The sequence below is a fragment of the Monodon monoceros genome, unplaced genomic scaffold (assembly GCF_005190385.1).
Source record: "Monodon monoceros isolate NGI ecotype Baffin Bay Population unplaced genomic scaffold, NGI_Narwhal_1 Super_Scaffold_21, whole genome shotgun sequence".
In the NCBI taxonomy this organism is placed as follows: Eukaryota; Metazoa; Chordata; class Mammalia; order Artiodactyla; family Monodontidae; genus Monodon; species Monodon monoceros.
The window spans coordinates 137,435,802-137,458,916 of NW_021703778.1; the positions used below are offsets into that span (position 1 = coordinate 137,435,802).

Below are 23,115 nucleotides of genomic sequence, written 5' to 3' on the forward strand. Positions count from 1 at the left end.
CAAACTGGTCTCCCGCGAGACCGCCCCTTGGCTCCGCCCACTGCCCCGCCACCTAAAGGCTGGAATCGGGGGTGATTCCCTCTTCAGCTGCTTCCCTGCCCACACGATGGCGCATTCTCGCAAGGGTCCTTCCACCAGCCAATTATTTCCTCCATCCAGTCTTCCACAGAGTTCCCTCATCTTCCCGTGGCATTTCAGACCCTCTACTCCTCAGCTTTTCGCTAAGGGGCCTACGTCCGTCTGGACCGCGCACGCGCGCATCCATGACCAGGGGGGCGCACGCGCAGTAGCAGGGTCGGCCTGGGCAGTCGCTAAGCGCGTGTGTTGGGCAATCGCGCGCCGCAGTGGAGCGAGTCGAGCCTCGATTTTGTCGGTGTCCATTGTGGGCTGCGGACTTATACAGAGGTCATGGCGCCGGCGGAAATCCTGAACGGGAAGGTCATCTCTGCGTAAGGACCTGTTGTTGTTAGGTCGTGTTGGGCTGCCGGCAAGGGCTGTAAGCAGGGTGTGCAGGTCCCTAAGGACCCTTTTTTTTTTTTTTTTTTTTGCGGGAGGGAGACTTGTAGCCTAAGAGTCTGGCCAGCCGGGTGGAGAGGGGGGACATTGTCCTGAGCCCTTCACACCTGAAGGCCGGTTCCCTACAACCAAAGAAAGGGGCCTGGTGGCTGTGCCAGCTGGCTCCTATGCTTCTGGGACAAGTCCTCTTACTCACCCCGACGACTGTGCTCCCAGAAGTGCAGCTGCCAGACGAGAGAGTAGTTTGGGTTGCCTGCAGCATCCCAGTCAGAACTCAGAAATCCAGTTAATTCCCTTGCCCTGTAATTTGGAGGTGCGGAGACTGAGATTAGTGAGGTAACAAGGTTACAAGTCTGATTAGTGGCAGAGAGTCTCCTTCCAGACCATAGCTTTACCCACTGCACCAGAGTCATCATTTGCTAAGTGGAACCCACTAAACGTTTTCTTTTTCCGTCAATTTCATGCCCCTCTAACAGCTATCTCCTGTTTCCTGGTCCTAGATTTACTTTCTGGTTTGGCTCTTGAGTCCTGACAGTATTTTCTATTTCTTTTGACCTCTGCCATTTCTACCCTATGGGAAGTCTGAATATTTCGCTAGTGTATATGATTGCCAGAGTTAATTCCCTGGGAGTAACACCTGGCTGTTTTTTGTCTGGGAGGTGACTGGTGGGGAAAGATGAAAGTAGAAGGGGAAAGGATATATTTTGTGTGATCCACCTGGAGGTTGCTCTTGGGACCTTGGACCTCACCAGTTATTTGGTAACAACTGTAGCTGGCAACAATAATTGCCCCATGAAGCCCTAATTTTGTGAGCAGAGGTTTTTGAGTGAATTATAGAGTCATTGGCAGTGAAACCCACCTTGAGTTTCCTGGAAGCTAGAGATGGTGGACAAAGAAGGTGAGATGTAAGTTAGATGGTGGTGAATCTTTCACATTGGTGAGGAGGAACCCCAAACGTTTACATTAGAAATCACAATACGTACATCTGAGTGCTTTTCTGCATGTGGTTTGCTAAACTGCATTGTTTGTGCTTGACCTTCGTTTTTTGTTTGCTTATATTTCAAACCCAGTCCCTTAATCAGTGGCTTTTCTTGGTAAAATCGTCTTTTTAGAAAGACTGGTTGTGAAGAGGTAGTTTAGGTTTGCTTCTTGGCAGGCTACTGAGAATAGGTGCTTACTGGATATGTTTTGGTTGAGTGGAGAGCAAGTTAAATATACTTGTAAGCTCCATAAGGGCAAATACATGCATTGTCTTATTTGTGTCTATATCCAAAACACCTAGAAACCTTCTTTCGCTCCTTACTAGTTTTGTGGCATTAAGCAAATTAGCTATCCTCTGTGCCAGAATTTTCTCAAATGTAAAATAAAGATAATATCTAGGCCATTGAATTGTTAGGAGAATTGAATGAGTTCCTAACTGAAGAGCATTTAAAATTGTTCCTGGTACATAATAAGTGTTCAGTACAAGTTAGCTGTTAACGATTAGTAATTAGTTAATGTATACAGAGATGATTGATTCATTATCTCTTTGACAGTGATAGTTGCTTAAGATTCATTCCGTTTGTTTTTTTTTTAATATTTATTTATTTATTTGGCTGCTCCAGGATCTTCATTGCCACCTGCAGGGTCTTCGTTGCGGCATGCAGGATCTTTAGTTGCAGCATGTGGGATCTAGTTGCCTGACCAGGGATCGAACCCAGGTCCCCTGCATTGGGAACGTGGAGTCTTAGCCACTGGACCACCAGGGAAGTCTGGCCTTGAGATCTATTTCAATGGTTCTCAACATTAGCTACAGATTAAAATCACCTTGGGAGCTTTTCGTTTTTGATATTTCTTTTTATTTACATATGAATACATACAGAAAAGTGCAACTGTCGTCAGTGTAGAGCTCAATGAGTTTTTCATTACTGAACTTGAGTAGCACCCAGTAAGCAATGACATTGTTGGCATTCCAGAAGCCCCTCTCTCACTCCCATCCCATCACCGTCCCCAACAAAGGTAATCACTATCCTGACTTCCAACACTGCGGATTAGTATTGCCTGGTTTTGAACTTTATATAAATGACATCATACTGTATAAAGTCTTCTGTGTCTGGCTTCTTTCAGTCAGTGTTGTGTTTCTTAAATTATTTCATGTTGCAGGTAGTTGTAGTTCATTTACTCTCATGGCTGTTTTGTATTCTATGTGAATATGCCACTATTTGCTTATCCATGGACATTTTGGTTTCTAGTTTTGGGTGATTATGAATAGTGCTATGAGCATTCTTTCATAGGTCTTTTCATGGAACATATAATATATACCTTTCTGTTGGTTACATCCCTAAGAGTAGAATTGTGGAGTAATAGGACATATATAGGAGCAGTTTTATATAAGTAGAAATTGCCAATCTTTTCCAAGGTAGTTTTACTAAATTATATTCATAGGAAGCTTCAATGCTTGGTACCACACAGCCTGATTTAATTGGAATTTCTAGCAATAAGCCACTGGACTCAATATTTTAAAAATCTTTTAAAAGCTCATTGTTTGATTCTAATGCATCTTGAAGGTTGAGAACCACTTATCTAAAGCCTTAACTCTTTTTTTTTTTAATATTATTTTTTTATTTACTTGGTTGCGCTGGGTCTTAGTTGCGGCACACGGGCTCCTCAGCTGTGGCATGCGAACTTAGTTGCGGCATGCATGTGGCATCTAGTTCCCTGATCAGGGATTGAACCCAGGCCTCCTGCATTGGGGCCACGGAGTCTCAACCACTGTGCCACCAGGGAAGTCCCTAAAGCCTTAATGCTTAAGTCCAAGTTTCATCAATGAGGAGGAATAGGGCAGTGATTTGGTGGCAGGTACTGAAAGCATTCTCCGGAAATGACTGTTCCAGGTACTGTTCCTCTCCCTTGTTGGCTCAGAAGTAATATAGCTAACCTTTTACAGTGCCCCGTGGTTGAGCAATCAATTGAACTAATTGATACTAGTTCCTACTAACACAATTCATAAACAAGCACCAAGACTAAGGATTTTGTGCTTACTGAAGATATTTCTTTAATGTGCTTATAAAATGGCTCTTTCAGATGCTGCCACAGCTTGGCACCTTGACCTTCATGGAGAGCTTGACTCCAGGAGCAGGTAGAGCTCGCAGTTCTGCAGAGGAGAGGAGCTCTGGAACGGGGGACAGCCTGCTTGGTTGATGAAGTAGTGCAGTCCCTCAGCTCCCCATGCTGAGGCTGCAGCAGGCAGCTGAGCCTTGGCCACGGCCCTGGGGGAATCCTGAACAAGAAGGTGGTTCTTAGAACTTGAGCAGGTTGGGCTGCAGGTAGAAGGTCTGGGCAGGGTGTCCCTACCTTCCTCTTTTACTAGGCCAGGGACACTCTTGAGAGGAAAGGTAAGTGAACTTCTTGCATTGCAGCCAGGGATCCTGGAGTCAAAGGGAAGGGTCCCTCATTCCCCAGATTTGCAGGTCAGCTTCCTTGTTTGCCACCACTGTTGGGCCTCTCTGGGGACCAATTTGCAAGCCTTCAAGCTCCCTGGGCAGTTTCTTGTCTGATGTAGTATATGAATTGTAAAATTTCTTCCTTGAGGGAGGAAGGATGGGGCAAGTCAAGAATTACACAGTCAGAATTTCTCTAAAATCTAGTTCACTGCCCATCCTATCCTGCAAGCTGAGGAAATAGTTGAGGCAAGAAGAGTGATGTGATTTGGCCAAAGGTTACTTGGTTGGTTAATGGCAGAGGCTCAATTAGAACCAAGGTCTTAACCCAGTACATGGTGCTTCTTACTTTGTCAGGCACTTACTACTTTTGCTAAAAGGAATTTCATAAACTAATTTTTTTTTCTTTATAGCAGTCTTCCTCTTGCCGTGCTTCCCATTCTGCTGAGAAGGCCATCCCTGACTTTTCTCTACTTTTATTTATTCTCCCTTTATATCTTTCTGGTAGCCAGGACTGGACAAAATTCATCATTCCAGATTCCTTCTCTGCCTATGGGAAACCTGGATCTAGTTGCCACTTGTGTCCCTTTGGAAGGAACACTTCCATTTCTTCCTTAGGGGAGTTCCAAGGTTATAGCCTGAATTCGAAAATTGGGGGAGATCTGAGGGTTAGGGACAAATATCTATTTTTGGATATTTATTCACTTAATAAATATCTGTGTGCCTCCTATATGCCGGGCACTCTTCAAAGCCACGAGACTATAACAGTCAACAAAACAGCCCACATCCCTACCCTCGTGGAGTCTCTTGTCCTGATACGTAGAGACAGATGGTAAAATTGGTAAAACAGAATGTAAGGTAGTGAGAAATGCCAAAGAGAAAACCAGAGCAGGGAAAAGGGACAGATTTCTGAGGCATGGGGGTTATAATTTTGAATATGGGAATTAAGCTCATACTCATTGTGAAAGGAACTTCTGGGCGAAGATTTGAAGGAGGCGGGGCCGTGAGCCTGCCAATGTAAGAGGGTTCCTGACCAAAAACACAGCCTGTGCCATGGACCCTTGACCTCACCAGTTATTAAATGACTGCTTTGGGGTCAGCAGTGATGGCCTCCGAGAAGCTGAAGGTGAGTAGAAGGGCTGAGGAAAAGAGCACTGATGGTGGTGAGAGCCTACCCTGGCTTAAGGGAGGACCTCCTAAAGAGATTATACAAAGGCAGGGGTGGAAAATAGTGTCAGAAGAACTGCCCTGATTTGGCTTTTGGACCAGAAACCACAATTCTTATATACGTGTGCTTTTCAGAGTGGGGCCTACTAAGTGTTGTATGATTTGTTTGACCTTTCCTTCTGTTTGTTTGCTATAGTTGAGCCTGCTCCCTCCATGGGTGGCATTTTTCTTGATTAAGTCTTTTAGAAAGACTGAAGAGACAGATGGTTTGCCACTTGTCAGGCCACTGAGAGAAGGTGCTCTGAGTTGTGGGTTGAGCAGAGCGGGTTGGTGTGTTTGTAACACAGCTCCCTGTGGGTGGTATCCCCAGAGCTAGTCACAGTGCTGCTCCCTCCTCCAGAATCAGGGGGTGACTTAGTTTACCTACTTGTGCCTTAACTTCCTCATCTATATGTTGGCCACCTAATTCACAAGGTTGTTAAAATTGAATGAGTCATGACTTGTAAAGCATTTTAGAGCAGTCTCTGGCACATAGTTAAGCTTTAATAAATTGGTACTTAGAGAGTACCTGTTGAATAAGCAAGTGATGTTTGTGTTTATCCAAGCTGTATCTGCGGCAGCTGGCTTATTATCTTGAGCCTTAAAATTAGAATGTATCCTATTTTTCGAAGATAAAAATGGAACCATGACTATATGTTTAGCTACAGGGCTAGAAGAACTATTTTCTGTAAAAAGAGTTTGCTCACCACAGTGAAGTTGATAAGCTTTTCATTTTGTCCTGTAGATAAAGTACCTGAAGGCCTTTTTGTGCTTAAAAAGATTTGCCTGTAATGAGCTCCAGAGTGTGGGCCTTTCTGAAGGTCCATGGAACCTTGACTGTCAAAGCTGGCTTCACTCTGGGAGCCTGTGCAGGAGAGCAAGTGAGAGTTCCTGAGAGTGGGACCTTCTGCTGGGTCCTAACGAGGCCACCCGGCCAGGCTATTGGATGTGTTGCTATTGTGAATAGTGCTGCTATGAACATAAGGGTGCATGTATCTTTTTGAATTATAGTTTTGTCCAGATATATGCCCAGGAGTGGGATTGCTGGATCATTTGGCAACTCTATTTTTAGTTTTTTGAGGAACCTCCATGCTGTTTTCCATAGTGGCTGCACCAATTTACATTCCCACCAACAGTGCAGGAGGGTTCCCTTTTCTCCACACCCTCTCCAGCACTTACTGTTTGTAGATTTTTTGATGATGACTATTCTGACTAGTGTGAGGTGGTACCTCATTGTAGTTTTGATTTGCATTTCTCTAATTAGTCATGTTGAGCATCTTTTCATGTGCCTGTTGGTCATCTGTAGGTCTTCTTTGGAGAAATGTCTATTTAGGTCTTCTGACCGTTTTTTTTGATTGGGTTGCTTGTTTTTTATTGAGTTATGTGAGTTGTTTATATATTTTGGAAATTAAGCCCTTGTTGGTTGCATCATTTGCAAATATGTTCTTCAACAAGGACATAATTTAATCTTTTAATTTGACTTAACAAACTAGGAATTTGAAATATATGCCTTTCTTGGAACACTAGGTGGCCTCAATTGTTTTTACAAGGAACTACATATTAAGTTTTTCAGAAAATTTGAAGAATTTTTTAGCAGTGTAACAGTTGTAATGAAACATAAAACAGCAAATGAACAAAATGAAAATAAAGCAGATGAAATCAGACATTTGTGTTGTACTGCATTGTAAAATCTTATAACAACAGTCTCCTTGTGGGGGTGGGGGAGGGTGAGAAATGTCTGTCCTTGTTTAGAATAGCCCTGCATGTTGAAGATGAATGTTCTTGACTTTTCTCTGATTAGTTACTTAAAGCCCTATTCTGTGGACCTTTTTTTTTAAAATTTATTTATTTATTGGCTGCATTGGGTCTTCGTTGCTGTGCGCGGGCTTTCTCTAGTTGCGTTGAGCGGGGGCTACTCTTCGTTGCCGTGCGCTGGCCTCTCATTGCAGTGGCTTCTCTTGTTGGGGAGCACAGGCTCTAGGCGTGCGCGCCTCAGCAGTTGTGGCACGCGGGCTCTAAAGCACAGGCTCAGTAGTTGTGGCACACGGGCTTAGTTGCTCCGCGGCATGTGGGATCTTCCCGGACCAGGGCTCGAACCCGTGTCCCCCGCATTGGCAGGCGGATTCTTAACCACTGCGCCACCAGGGAAGTCCCCTCTGTGGACCTTTGGAAGATCATTTGCAAATTCCTTAAGCCTGTGCTACATTTCAGTGTTTGTTGACTGGGCAGCTTTTTTCCCGTCATGTAGATTTCTTAGCCATGTAGCTGAATACCCATTACCGCCTCCTTTTCCTACCTGTAGCTTCTGTTGAAATGTCCTTGTTACGTTATATTTTAGCAATGCTTTTTTTTTCTCAGTCATAAAATGTCCAAAATTTGAAAATAGGCCATTATGTAAAACAGAATGAGTTGGAATTCATAGTGGACTTTTTGAGGAATAATTGTATAAGACTTGAGGCAAGAGATCTGGGTGACTGTTAGAGATATTAGGCTCTGACTAGGACTCTTCAAGGGTGATGCGATTCTGTAGGGATGTACACCTTTGACTTTTGTTGACTAGGCTCTTTGACAACTATATGTGGGAGAAGTCAGCTTGGAGAAAACTGATAGTCACGCAAATAACTCTTATCCATAGAGATTCAAACAAATTTTGACAGGTTGAACTATAAATGATTTCCACTGTGATTTTTGCACCTTAGAAAAGATAACCGCAAACATTGCATTTTATTGGCCAGTAGCAGGGTTTCTCATCCTTGGGCACTATTAACATTTGGGCTGGACAATTCTTTGTTGTTCTTTGTCCCGTGCATTGTAGGATATGTAATTGTATCCCTAGCCTCTACCCACTAGATACCAGTAGCAACTTAGTTAAAACTGCATCTGTGTCTGTTCATGTTTAATTAGCTATGACTATTTTACTAGTATCTGTCCATCAGGACCAGAGAGACTTCAATGGTTTACTGCTACTTGGTCCTGCTACCTTCATTGGCACTCTAGTACTGATTTCTCCTACATCAAGATTGAGATATGTCTTCCCTTAGATTTTAGAGAATGTTGATGGAAGATGGTGTGACTGGCATGTGTAGTTCTATTCAGGGATCGGGGTGTTTCTCCACATGCCCACTTCTGCCTCACTTTGCCCCCAGAATCTTTACCAGGATGGTATAACTCATGGGGCCGAGGATAGAAATGGGAGGCATCTGCAATTCAAGGAAGTTTCTGTTTATTTAGGAGGTTTCAGTGATTCGAAAGTTGTTCCATTATAGCATTTATACTTGCTGGAAATGAGCTATAAAAATTAAAGGGGTTCCCACCATTTAATTCGTCACAGCTCTATGACCCTAAAATAAAGATAGACGAGGGAGGGAGTATTAATTTTTCTCTCCATGTTCTTCTTCTGTAGTTTCTTCAACTTCAGACACACCTGACACTTGACTTTTGTTATTCCACTTTTCGTTTTAAGGTGCTTCGGTTAGTGGCCAACCAAGAAAACCAGGCAGGAAAAAATTTTTAAGGGACTTAACAGAGATGTAATTACAATTGTCTTGATTTTTTTACTTTTTTCCTCACCAGAGCAGAAAATTTTCCATTGGTTGCTTTAGTGTTCTGGGCTCTCTAGTTCTTGCTGATTGTGGCTTAAAATGAGACTTAAAAAATGTCTCATTGCTATTCTGGTCATATCTCAGAGGCCCAAGTGTTAGCTTTTAAACAAATCTTGGTAGTTGGAAGAATATCCCTGCTAATGCAACTTTTAAAACAGTCCTGCTTCTTAGAAAAAGTTTAGGGGAGTCAGTATAACTGATCTCAAGCTATAATCTTTTTTAGGGAAAAAAAAATGCGTACTTAGACCCATTTAAATTATAGCATAGAAAATACAGAACATTTTGTTCTTTGCTCTTAACCTACTGGGCTGAAACAACATTTTCCACCTATACCACCTTGTAGTACTGGGTTCCTATAGCTTGCTACCTGCTGGGTGTAAGTATTATTTTTATTTGTCCCTAGATTCCTTCCTTGGGTCTCAAATGCTTACTTATTCTACAATCCTTATAAGATTTGGTAAATAAATTCACTGTATCAGTATGAAATTGCTCTGTTCTTAAAGTATTTGTAGTTGTCCGTCTTCCCAGCTCCATTTCACACACCCCAAAACCTGAGAGTCATCTGTAGCCCTGGCATTTCCTCTGTGTTTCATGTTTAGTATATCTAGAATACATCTGCTTCTTGCCAGCTTACCACTGATACCTTAATCCAAGGCACCATCCCCTCTGGCCTGGATTTTGCAATTGCAGTGACTTCTTGCTGCTGTCCCTGATTCTCACCGTTCCCTCTCGGGTCTGTTCCCAATTCAGCAGCCAGAATAATCCTTTAAAAATGTAAGCCCAGGGCTCACTTTGGCAGCACATATACTAAAATTGGAACGATACAGAGAAGATTGGCATGGCCCCTGTGCAAGGATGACATGCAAATTCATGAAGTGTTCCATATTCTTGGTACTGATGAACCTAGTTGCAGGGCAGGAATAAAGAGGTAGACGTAGAGAATGGACTTGAGGACATGGGGTGGGAGGGTGAAGCTGGGGTGAAGTGAGAGTAGCATCGACATACATACAGTACCAAATGTGAAATACATGGGTGGTGGGAAGCAGCAGCATAGCACGGGGAGATTGGCTGGGTGCTTTGCGATGACCTAGACCGGTGGGATAGGGAGGATGGGGGGGAGGCTCAAGAGGGAGGGGTTGTGGGGACATGTGTATGCATATGGCTGATTCGCTTTGTTGTGCAACAGAAACTAACACAGCATTGTGAAGCAATTATACTCCAATAAAGATCTATTTAAAAAAAAATGTAAGTCCAATCATGTCAGCCCTGTTGAAAACCCTCTAATGGCTTCCCATCACATTCCGAATAAATGACTGTATACCTCATTTGATTACTGCTTCCCCTTGGGCCTCAATTACGCCCTCAGGGCCTTTGCACTTGCTGTTCTTTCTGTAAATTGGACCTGGGAAAGCCACCCGACCTGACTGCTTAGAGCCCGTGTCTACATCTGTGAGCAGGAATAAGAAAGCTTTTTCTCCCTCGCGTACTTCAGAGGGTTATTGAGAGTCTCAGACGTGTTCACTTCTTCTCACTGTTCTGTCTCCTTACTGTCTCACATTGTGCCAGGAATGGTGGGGTCTTTACCCCCACCCCCACCCCAAACCGTGGGTTTTGTTTGGGTCCAGAGGGTTAAGGAGAAGCAGTGGAAACCTTTGCCTAGCACTTTGTGATCATACAGTGGTTGGGGGAAGGAAGGGGAGAGGAGAGAGTGGAGTCTGGAAACTTGGCCCCTGGGAGAGACAGACCTTCTGCAGCTCCCCGGGCAGCACTTCTGATCATCATGCAGGAGAAACAGCTGTGGCTGGAACTGCTGGGGAGTTTCAGTGGCAGCCTAGGGAAAACTTGGCAGCTATAGCATCTCCTGTTTTCTTGTGTCAGAGCAGAATTGTGTACTCTGTTCAGGTCAAATCCCAGTAAAAGGAAATCCAACAGTCCATTAATACTTCTTTTGAATGATACGATTTATAGAATACTGATTTGAAAAAACAAGGCTATTAGCTTAGATGATTTTGAAGTCTTCGGTATGACTTCTTGTATCTTTCAACATTCTTACTGTTTACTAGGCTAATACACATAATCTATTTTTGTGACTCCTGTGCCTTTTTATGCCAGATATTTGTCAAGTGTGGAGAACTGGGGAAGGGAGTAACCAAATTAGGATGAGGGAAGAGATGCTTGCTAATGTCCGGGTATATTTGTTTGTCAAGTGTGGTTAGGATGAAAAAAGATAAATGACAAAACTGGTTCTTCAGGAGAGACAGATCCTGTTCAAGTTAATAACTGTATCGTAACTGGACAAGGTTGGACTACTTTGAATGTTTACTTATAGATGTAATGTAACTTATTTGATGTCTTATTGTATTGTTGAGAGTTGTGTGTTAGTAAATTGATGTATCTTTGTTTCACATGAGGTTATACTTTCAACCTTGAGTAAGGAAAATTCTTTTGTGAATTAGGATATAATTTGTAAATTCATATTGAATTCAGAGTGGGATTCATTGATTTATCATTCAGCCTTATGTGGATACCCTGTGATCATCTTACTATGTAGGGTAGGTTGAGCAGAAGGTGTGAGCTTGAGTTCTTTCCCGCAAACGTTTTTCCTCCGGCACCTGAAGAGTGGAAAGGCTGAAAAAGATGAGGATTAGCAGCCTTCCAGAAGTGTTGGTCCAGGGCTTCCCTGGTGGCGTAGTGGTTGAGAGTCCGCCTGCCGATGCAGGAGACAGGGGTTCGTGCCCCGGTCCGGGAAGATCCCACATGCCGTGCCATGGCCGTGGAGCCTGCGCGTCTGGAACCTGTGCTCCGCAACGGGAGAGGCCACAACAGTGAGAGGCCTGCGTACCACAAAAAAAAAAAAAAAGCTTATATCCAGAACTGTTGGTCCAAGTTTTTATTTGTTCACTGTATGATTTGGAATGCCATCAACTAGTATTTTTTTTAATTATTTTTAATTTTATATTGGAGTTAGTTGATTTACAATGTTTCAGTTTCAGGTGTACAGCAGAGTGATTCAGTTATACGTATACATGTATCTGTTCTTCAGATTCTTTTCCCATTTAGGTTATTATAGAATATTGAGTAGAGTTCCCTGTGCTATATAGTAGGTCCTTGTTGATTGTCTATTTTATATATTCAACTAGTATGTCTTAAACTGGCCCATACCCCATGGCCCAGTCAGTGTCAGTAAGAGTTAGAAAAGATCCATGTCTACTTGAGGCCTGGAAAACTGATGGGTTGTACAGGGTACATATTATATCAGGTAATGTCTGTTAATTAAGGTGTTTTTAATTTAAAAGAGAAATACATCCAGTAATACACATTTTTTATTTGTGGCTTGAAACATTAAATGTTAACTCCAATTTTTTCCTGTTTCTCTAGGCAAATCAGGGAGAGACTGAAGAACCAAGTCATTCAGATGAAGGAGCAAGCACCTGGTTTCACACCAGGTCTGGCAATTTTACAGGTATTGTGATAGTGTATTTCTACTAATATCTTTCTTCCTTTCTCAATCTCTCGATAGCATTTAAGACAACAGGCACATCAAAGCTCTTCCTCTTTTTTTTTTGGCTTCTGTGAAACCTCAGACCTTTTCAGTTTCTCTTTGCAGGCTCCTCCTCTTCAGCTCAACTTCTATGTGTTGGCCTGTCCTGGCCCTCTACTGTTCTCTGTGGGTACCTTTCCCTAATCCAGTATCTCTTGACCTTTGGTCTTAGGACCCCTTTACACCAGTAAACTTTCGTTTATACGGATTTATCCATTGATATATACTATTTATAAATTAAAACTAAGAGTTTTAAAGGCATTTGTATATTTAAAAATGCCAAGAGTAAGCTCACTGTGTGTTAGCATAAGTAACATTTTTATGACAAAGTAACTTTTAGAAACAAAATTGAGTGAGAAGAGGGGCATTGTTTTACATTTTTGCAAAACCCTGTACTGTCTGGCTTAATCGAAGACAGCTGGATTCCCATCTACTTCTATATTCAATCTCTTGCTATGCTGGTTTGATTGAAATATATGGAGAACATCTGACCTTATACAGACGTATGGTTGTAAAAGGAAGGGTTCTTTTAATAGTCTTCCCAGATAGTTGTGGATATTTTTCTTTAATACTATAAGCACTCAGTAAGTAAAGTTTTTAAAAGGTAGTTGCAGTGTGGACTCTGAAACTGTTATCAGTGAACTTTCATACTTTGTTAAATCAAAATCTTGTTTCATGTTGCAGTTTGAATGGCTATTTACCTGTGTCTGGTTTTGTTATGTCCTTCATTCCCCATTTGGGAAATAATGGTTCACTGAATTATGCAGGTCTTCCAAATGTTAACACGTTTCATTATGCAATATTTAAAAATCATAATCATTAATATCACCAACAAACTTATCAGAAAAGTCTTTAAGTGTTAAGAAGTTGTCAAGCTCACAGGAGTACGTAAATACCAATTTTTGCTTGAAAGCTCAAATTTTGTCATTGGTAATTAATACTATTACTTATTTTCCTTGAAGTAGCAGGCTCACTTTATCCAATTTTGAGAAAATATTTGCCAGATATTCAAGCCCAAATAATCATTATTTGTCAGTTGTTCTTTTAAGTAAAGATGGTGCTCCATTTAAAAATCTGCTAGTTCTGCTTGCAAGGCAAGAAAGCTCAAGTGCCTTTCCTGGTGACAACCACTTCTGTATGCGGCAGAAGTGCTTCCCCATTCTTTATGCAGAATATTAAAAAGACATGTACTCAAGGGTCAACGTTTAATAAAAATAATTTTTACTGCTTCATCAAGAGCACTTCTAAGTGAAATTGGTGTCTTTTTTTTTTACTGAGACTGTGTGACTAGTACAGGTTGGTGCCATTGTCTTGATTTAGTGCTAAGTCATCAGCAGTCTTACACAGCCTAACTTGTGCAGCCTCAATACAGATGTCAATACAGTGAAAAAGGCAAATGACATCATAGTATTATGGCACTCGCAAATCTTCTGAAAGGGTGTTGGGGTTCCGGCAAAAGTGTGTGAACCGCACTTTGGGAACCATTGCCTTACGCAGTTTTATCTGACCCCAGATATCAGCTGTAGGTCAGGAACTTGTAAACCTGGATCTCTTCTGGTTCTAGGCTCTTGGCTTCTAGGACATCACTCCTTCTCTAATCTTTTTTGCTTGTTGTTCCTGATACCTTCCTGATACCTAGACCACTCGAATACCTCAACGCTCAGCCCTCAGACTTCTTTTCTACCTTATTTTTTCCCTAAGTGAGCTCCCCCAGTCCCATAGCTACATGGGAGAATACTTCTTATCTGAGGTTTCTTTCAAGAGCTCCAGATTCATCGAGTAAGAGGCCTTCAATAAATAGGCAGGAGGTATTTAATAAATATGTGTCATGTGGCCAGATGTACAGATGAATGTTTGAAGGGTTGATTGGGATGACAGGAAGCTGATAGCTTGCATTTGAAATTCCCTTCAGAAACACCTGCTTCCTCACTTCACATTTCTCTCTGTATGTATGTCTCCATGTATATCATTTAATCCCTTGCTAAGTTTCTGATCCATGTTCATCAAGAATTTCAGAGTGAATAGTACTTAAATATTTTCCACCATTGCTATTCATTATCTGAGAGGCCTTAGTTGAGAAGAAAAGCACAGAAGGCCTGTCGTTCTGCCTGGTATGTCCTGTGCTGTGGTGGATTTTCCATTTTTGCAAATTACTAAGAATCGAAGGTATATGTTGTGGGTGTCCACTTGGTACTTTTGTGGGACCAGTTATTTCTTGGCTTATTCTTGTGAATTGTTTGTTGTAGAATGAGTAAATGTCGTAGACAAGAAATATGTTTCTGTAAACCTTTTTGTAGCAATATCGAGGGTTTTTTTTTCCTGCTTTCTAAAAATTGACTTCCAAACTCCTATTTTAAATTTATTGATTGCAAAGTGTTTTTGTTACATAAACACTGTTCTGCAGCTTGTTTCTTATGTCCTTGCAATAAAACAGTGGTAGAATATGTTAATCTTGTACTTTAGCACCAGAATCAACATCTTTCTATGATGCAAGGCTCACAGATTATGTTGTAATCACATCTGTGCCACCTCAGACCTCTTGTTTTTTTTCCATCCTGGTGACAGGCACCACCATTTTCCCACACACTCAAACTAGAAACCTGAGCTGTCTCTTTTGGGCATCTCCCTGCTCTCTACATCCCCTTAGGGACTAAGGTCCTATTGGTAATGCCTCTCATAAGCTCTTGGGATATCTTCCCTCCTTTTGATTTCTACTGCTCCCTCCCTCTGGGCCACTGGTCAACTGCTTACAGGCTTCTGATCTGGATGCTTTCAGTCCTTTTAACTGCAAATGTAGCCCTTGTCAAAATGCAAATCTGCCATCCAGCTACACCCACTCTCCCCATCCTTTACAGAAGGAACAACAGTACTGCTTATGTAGAGTGACTGCTGTAGTTCAAATGATTTGTATATATTACGAGTGGTTCTGACTTTTATACTACCCCTACAAGATGGGAGATGTATGAAACCGAGCAGGACCCTGTGGGGCCCTCCCTGGTACAAATCCTTCCTGTGTCCCCCATATCTTGTTTGTTGGAAATAGGCTTCATTCAGCCTCCTTGACCTTCCCTGAGTTCCATAGGACAGATTCAAACAGTTGCTAATCAGGGAAGGGAGGGGATGCAGAAACATGGGAGGAACAGTCTAGAAACAGTGGTGTAGCACAGCCTTGGAGCAGGGTCCTAGTTCCTCCTCAGGGAATATACATAACAATATCTTTGAGTTCTTCTGAAGAACTGAGACCCCCAGGTGGAGGATGGCAACTACAGGCTGAGCGCAAGATTCCTGGAATACAGCCCTGTTACCTCACCATCAACCAATCAAAAGAAAGTCACACACCGTGTAGCCCTCAACCCAAATTTTGCCTATAAAAGCATTTCCCTCAAAACCATCAGGGAGTTTGGGGTTTTAGAGTACAAGCCACCCATTCTCCTTGCTTGGCCCTGCAATAAACCTTTCTTTGCTCCAAACTCCGACATTTCAGTTTGTTTGGCCTCACTGTGCCTGGAGCACCCTAACTTGTGTTCAGTAACAGTAACTGGTGGTCAAAGATCTTGGGTAGCTTGCCCAAAGCCACAGACCTGAAGGTACTGAGTCTGGATATGAACCCAGCTCTATCTGTCTCCAAAATCAATTTGCTTTTCCCATTCGTTTTTCTAATTCATTAGCATTGTATTAAGGGTATTCAGGATCTGGTCCAGGCATATATACCTACAAGTTGGAATTTCTTTTAAAACAGCGGACTGATAACTTACAAATAGTTAAATATTTAATGGAAATTAAGACTTGGCTTTTCATCACAAGAGATACAAATGATGGACTTCCCTGGTGGCGCAGTGGTTAAGAATCCACCTGCCAATGCAGGGGACATGGGTTTGAGCCCTGGTCTGGGAAGATCCCACATGCTGCGGAGCAACTAAGCCTGTGTGCCACAACTACTGAGCCTGTGCTCTGGAGCCCACGAGCCACAACTATTGAAGCCCACACACCTAGAGCCCATTCTCTGCAACAAGAGAAGCCACCACAGTGAGAAGCCCATGCACCACAACGAAGACCCAACGCAGCCCAAAAATGAATAAAAATTTAAAAAAAAAAGAGAGATACAAATGAGGCTGTATTTCCATAAAATAGTTATTAATAATATAATAACATTTGCTTCCTACCAGGTATTATTTAAAGTGCTTTTTATAAATTTATTTATTTTTGGCTGTGTCGGGTCTTCATTGCTGCGCATGGGCTTTTCTCTAGTTGCAGCGAGCAGGGGCTACTCTTCCTTGGCGGTGTGCGATTGTGGTGGCTTCTCTTGTTGCAGAGTACAGGCTCAGTAGTTGTGGCTTGCGGGCATTGGCGGGCAGATTCTTAACCACTGCACCACCAGGGAAGCCCTAAAGCGCTTTATAGATAGTAAATTATTCAGTCCTCACAAAAGACATGGACAAAACAAAAAAAAAAAACTCAATTGGCCTGAATGTTTACAAAAGGCTCCTGGAGCAGAAGAAAAATTAATCAGTAGACCAATACCCAAGATATTTTATGGTGTAAAACAGGGATTGGTAAACTGTGGCCCATGTCCAAAACTGCTCAGGTTGTAAATGGTTAAAAAAGAAGGTATGACAGAGTATGTGGCCTGAAAAACCTAAAATATATGCTGCCTGGCCCTTTACAGAAACAGTTTGTAGATTCCTGGTGTAAAAAAAAAAAAAAAAAAAAAAAAATCCCTAACTTGTTCCAAGATAGTGTTGTAGGAAAAATGGGGCACAAGAGGATGGTCATATCCCAGGTCTCGGGTGAGTCCCTCAGACAGGCTGCCAGGTGAGGGTCCTTGGCCTTGCATAGGAAAGAATTCAAGAGTGAGCCATAGTGAAGTGAAAGCAAGTTTATTTAGAGAGGTACACGTTCCATAGACAGCGTAGGCCATCTTAAAAGGAGAGAGTGGTTCCGTGGTGTGGGGGTGGCTAGTTTTTATGGGCTGGGTAATTTCATAGGCAAACAAGTGGGAGGATTAGTCCAGGTATTTTGGAGGTGGGGCAGGGACTTCCAGGAATTGGGCCATCATGCTGCTTTTGGGCCTTTTATGGTCAGCCTCGGAACTGTCATGGCACCCATGGGTGTGTCATTTAGCATATGCTAATGTATTACAATGAGTGTATAATGAGGCTCAAGGTCCACTGGAAGTAGACTCTTCCGCCATCTTGGACCTAATGTGTTCTAACCAATTTTTGTGGTATCCTGTTCTTAATGGTTGTGTCATTCTTGTAATGGTTGTGCCCTGCCCACTTCCTTTTCTGTCTCAATAGGACGTTTTTTGGATGATGTAATTCACCTCCTTCAAGGAAGAAATTGGTATTTCTGATAAAATGCTTAAGTGATTTTTTTTTTTTTTAATAAACTATAATGGGATTAAGATTTGTTCTGGGAAACCAGTAGGCCATCCACCCACTTGCCTGTCAGTCAAGAATCTACTGTTCTTCAACTGAACATTCTTTTTGCATCCAGTCTATCAATGATTATATAACCATTTTTCCCTATGAAATGCCTAGATGAGAATATTTGAACTGGATCTTAAGAGGTCTTTTTCTTTGCATTAGGATTACAGTAAGATTTTGACATATGCTCATAACTGTTAAGCTTTCTGTTAAAAAACTGGTGGTAGTTTTGGAGTTTCAGAAAAATTCCTTCAAAAACATTCAGACAGAAAAGTTACCTATAAAGGAACAACAACAAAAGACTTCAGACTTCTGTCACACTAGATGCCAAAGACAGCAACTCTGAAGGAAAATGTCATGACTCCAAACTCAGCCAAACGTGCCTTCAAGTGCAAAGACAGCAGAGAAATATTTTCAGGTGCACACAGACTCAGGAAAATGCCCACACGCCATTCCTGGAAAAGTGACTTACAGTTGCACTTAGCTACATGAGAGGTGAAGATAAAGCATAGAACAGAGAAGTTGTAATTTATATAAAAAAAACCGGCAGTGAGTGATAAAACCATTTAATCTCCGAGTTAAGTCGTAATAACTAATTGTAGTTATAAATATTGTCAACTTAAAAAACGTACCACGTGAGAGCTGTGAGTTGAGTTTATTCAGTGTCTTACTGAGTGCTATAGCCTAGGAGACAGTGACAGTCTCTAATTGCTCAGAGAAACTGCTCCAAAGAGGTAGGGGAGGAGCCAGTATATAGATAATGTGTGTGTGTGTGTGTGTGAATTTGGGCTGGGAGATACAGGCAGTCAAGATCTCAGTGAAAGGCTACTGCTGGTCACAGGATCAGCTATCTCAGTTAATACTTTTTTTAAAAAATAAATTTATTTATTCATTTGTTTAAATTTTGGCTGTGTCAGGCTTCGCTGCTGCACGCGGGCTTTCTCTAGTTGTGGTGAGCGGGGGCTACTCTTCGTTGTGGTGCACAGGCTTCTCATTGCAGTGGTTTCTCTTGTTGCGGAGCATGGGCTCTAGGTGCGTGGGCTTCAGTAGTGGCACACGGGCTTAGTAGTTGTGGCTCGCTGGCTCTAGAGCGCAGGCTCAGTAGTTGTGGCTCACAGGCTTAGCTGCTCTGCCGCATGTGGAATCTTCCCAGACCAGGGCTCAAACCCATGTCCCCTGCATTGGCAGGTGGATTCTTAACCACTGCACCACCAGGGAAGTCCCCTCAGTTAATACTTTTAGGGCTTTTCTATGTGTGGGAAGATGCAAGAATCTGGGGTCATTGAAATTCTTCCTAAGACATGCATTTGAACTATCTAAGGGGCCCGTATATTCCAAAACATGGAATGCTGCACCCTGAATTCCTTTCAGGGTGTACTTGCAGGTCAGCAACTGCAGGGGCTAATGACTTGATCCTTATAGAACTGAAATGGCAGGCAAAATTCTTTGTTTACAATATTAATAAAAATGAAAAAACAGTACTCTGTTTCCTACTTTGATCTAAAAATCCCAGAGTGTATTAAATCTGGTAACTGAATCAATGAAGGTTGGATGATAGGGGCAGAGGTCATATATATAAAATGACGAAAACAAAACATGAGAGGCACTAAAATTCTAGGGAAGCCCCACAGGAAGCACCTAATGCACTTAGGTGCAAATAACCCATAGAAAAATCAAATTCCCCTCACCGCATTCATCTGGCTCTTGAAATTCAAATTAGCACTGGCAAAACTGAGACTTCTCTATAAAGGACACCTGCAGCTAAGAGTAAGGCCGTGTTCTGTGAGCCTGAGCGGAGCTTCCAGTAACAGCATCAGCGTGACCAGACCTGGAGATACTCTGTTCCTAGGGCCAGATTCTTTCTCCACAGTTGTCCTGTTTAAAGCAACCATGCATCAGTTACCTTTGGTGTCAAGGACGTACCGTTTTTCCCTCTGCAGTTTTGGGAGAAACTAAACTTATTGTGGCATATCACCCCGAGAGGACATTTCAACTTTGAAAAGGACAAATGTCAACCACCAAAACGTGGAAAAATATTTGTAAAGGAAAATTTTAGATAAATGATTACAATGGAAAACTAAATATGTCCATGATTAAAGAAACAGGGAACATAGTGACACCTAGCATGGTGGGGCAGGGGATTTGGCTTCTGCGTGCTTCTTCCTCTGTCTTGAGGGCAGCAGACTGCCCTTTGCCTGGCATGGGCGTCTCTTCCGTGTGAGCTAGGATTAGGTCCACCCTAACAGGAGTCTCGTGATTAAATATTCCTTTTATCAAAACTAAAATTTTAGAAGCTTTTCCATACACTTTGCCTTTCCCTAATCGTCTGATTTGCATGTTTTTATTTTTCTAGGTCGGCAACAGAGATGATTCTAATCTTTATATAAATGTGAAGCTGAAGGCTGCTGAAGAGGTAAAGCCCAGAACAGCGGCACCAATGCCCCCGCCCTCCACTCTTACCCCTCCCCCTCCCCAGGTCCTATCTGCCACCCCTTCCCCTTTGTGCTCCCCCCACAAAAACTTTTATCGCCCACAGCAGACTTCAGTTTATGTATTTTGCAAGTTAGAAATGGGTGACAGAGCTTCAGCCTCTGGTTTGCCCTGGAGTGTTTTCTAATCAGTGATCTGCTTGCTTCTAAAGAGCAGGAATAGGGCTTCCCTGGTGGGGCAGTGGTTGAGAGTCCGCCTGCCGATGCAGGGGACACGGGTTCGTGCCCCGGTCCGGGAGGATCCCACATGCCGTGGAGAGGCTGGGCCTGTGAGCCATGGCCGCTGATCCTGCGCGTCCGGAGCCTGTGCTCCGCGACGGAAGAGGCCACAGCAGTGAGAGGCCCGCATACCGCAAAAACAAAACAAAACAAAACAAAAAACAAATAAAGAGCAGGAATAGTGGACATAAAACTGCTTAAGTGCCGTGGTGACAGTTAACAAGTAAACGATGGATGGGTCAAAGTGAGAGACTCGTTCTTCAGGATATATGAGGGTGAAATGATGCCTGCCACCTCCTGGTTTGTCTTAGTCACATCTGTAGAAGAAATGGGCCCATGTCTCAAGTCCTTTTGCCATGCACCTGTTTTAAATGTTCATTCTTGCAGATCGGGATCAAAGCCACGCACATTAAGTTACCGCGAACGGCCACAGAATCTGAGGTGAGCTGTTAAGAATCAACTGTTAAGAGGGCAGCTGAAGTGCTTTCCTCTCTGGTTTTAGTTTAGTGCAACTTTAGGGACTGATGCATTCAGCATACAAGAAACCTCCAGGTAATTCTTTCTTCACAGACTCAGCCTTCAGGAAATCTTTGAAAATACCCACAGAGTAAATGGGGCAGTGCTAGGTATGAATGTTTGGTACTCACAGTGTGATTGCTGCATCATTTGTTTGCAAATCACCTGCGATGTTCATTGAAAACTGATCACTGTCCTGTTGTTACCTGCACTTGAAAAATGAAATGTATATTTCATTTCTGTGATGTTCAAGAATAGGCAGAACAGATCATGGGTTAGTAAAGTCAGAACTGTGGGGGATTAACTGGGAAGCGGCAGGAGGGAAAAGGGACTTCCTGAGGTCGTGGAAATGTTCTACATCTGCATTGTCCAGCAGGATAGCCACTAACCCCATGTGGTCATTTAATTAAAATGAAATAAAGTTTAAAATTCCGTTCCTCAGTTGAACCAAGCCACATTTCAAGTATTTTAGTAGCCACTATTGTAAGGTACAAATTACAGAACATTTCTGTCATCACAGAAATCTTGACTTGGGTGATGGTACCATGGATTTTACTGTTGCAGTAATAGTTTATTAAAGTTCTTAGCTCTTTTGTTTGTTGGATTTCTTGCAAGACACCTGAAGGTTACATTCTGTGTTAAGGTAGAGTTGCTCTCAGGATCCAAGGCAAGGTACATTCTGAGAGGACTACAGTTAAACTCTCGGGGGGAAAATGGGACTTCTGACTTGGAAAGTGTTTCTCCACACTGTTGATTTCTATGTGGTATATAAGTTGTATGTGGTATTATTTTTAGGTGTTAAAGTGCATTACATCTTTGAATGAAGACCTCAATGTGCATGGTTTCATAGTGCAGCTACCTTTAGATTCAGAGAATCCCATTAACACTGAAGCATTGGTCAATGCTATTGCACCCGAAAAGGATGTGGACGGGTGAGTGTGACTTGGCTTTCTGTACCATATTGCATGATTGCGACTATAATATATTTCTACTTCAGGAACACATCATTTTGGTTCTAAAGAGTAAAGACACCTATCACTTTCCTTGTTTTAGATTGACTAGCATCAGTGCTGGAAAACTTGCTAGAGGTGACCTAAATGACTGTTTCATCCCTTGTACACCCAAAGGATGCTTGGAACTCATCAAGGAGACAGGTGAAAACAAACAGACAAAAACAAAGCACCATTTCATGGAGCCTGGTCTTGACCTTCAGAGGTATAGGGGAGATACACTGTGAGCCCTAAATAAGTGGGCTTGATTGGCACAGGACCTGTGTGCTAGGGGCTTCTTTACCTAAATTCTCAATTTTCTCAACAACCCTATGAAGTAGGTAGGTATTCTTATTGTTTAATAGCTGAGAAGACATTCTCAGAGAGATTGAGTAATTTGTCCAAGAGGCAGCAGAGCCAAGATTTGAACTCAGAGTTATTTGAGTTCAAAGCAATTTATTTTGTGTGAAAAAGTAACCTATATGATAATAAAGATTCAGATAGTCTGTAGGGTGCAGAGTGAAAAGTCTGAATCCCAGAATGGGCCCCGAGTCACCATTGTAGATCTAGGAAATGGATTCCTTGGATAATTGGCTGTATTACCCTGTTACCTAGTCAGCCTCTTGGTATTTTAATTTCATCATGAATACTTGTTAGCAGAGGTTATTTTTTACAAGGAAGTGTGCCCTGTTTAAAAGAAGTGGATCAGAAATTTAAAGTGGAAAGTGTTAGCTAACGTACGTGAAAACTTTCTGTGGCTGGCAAGGAAAGGTCAATCTGTAAGCCTTCGGACAGCTATTATTGTTCAGTCCTACAGCAAAATTTATACTCTACGGCATGTTTAGCACACAGTGTGTTCCAACTTGATAGAAAAAAATCCCATGAGCCGTGGCAGCTGTAGGCTCCCCACCTCCTCTTGTTGATATTGAAGCAACCATTTGCCCTAATGCAGCTTCAGGTCCTTTACTGTACCCTAAAAAGTATAGAAAGTTACCTTCTAAACACTTCACACTTTGAGGGCTTTACTTCTAGATGTTCATGATGTTAGCGTTATATAGAAACTTGCCTTTTTTGGATAGAGTTAATGTTACACAAGAAGCACAGTTTAAACACAAGCTGCCTTAAGGAAGAGTTTGCTTCAGTGGGGCTGGGTAGAAGGGCTCAGTAGAGTCCTCAGGACCTTATTTCTGCT

The 23,115-nt window shown here is 42.3% G+C and overlaps 1 protein-coding gene and 1 non-coding gene across 4 annotated transcripts in view; both read left to right on the forward strand.

The window, feature by feature from the left end:
* Nucleotides 1–93: 93 nt before the first annotated feature.
* The window catches only part of MTHFD1 (methylenetetrahydrofolate dehydrogenase, cyclohydrolase and formyltetrahydrofolate synthetase 1), a 58,596-nt gene continuing 35,574 nt past the window's right edge, over nt 94–23,115 (forward strand). The window contains exons 1-6 of one of the 3 annotated variants that reach the window (XM_029238777.1): nt 94–449; nt 12,122–12,206; nt 20,064–20,123; nt 20,806–20,859; nt 21,730–21,866; nt 21,988–22,088. In XM_029238777.1, the coding sequence (XP_029094610.1) occupies nt 409–449; nt 12,122–12,206; nt 20,064–20,123; nt 20,806–20,859; nt 21,730–21,866; nt 21,988–22,088 (478 nt within the window). In that variant the 5' untranslated portion in view covers nt 94–408. Of the gene's footprint in view, nt 450–4,286; nt 5,062–12,121; nt 12,207–20,063; nt 20,124–20,805; nt 20,860–21,729; nt 21,867–21,987; nt 22,089–23,115 lie in introns of those variants that run through there. The other 2 variants (XM_029238774.1, XM_029238775.1) reach the window with 2 other exon arrangements.
* On the forward strand, nt 9,527–9,633 carry LOC114905469. Its single transcript, XR_003796292.1, has one exon. It is a non-coding gene; the product is annotated as a U6 spliceosomal RNA (small nuclear RNA).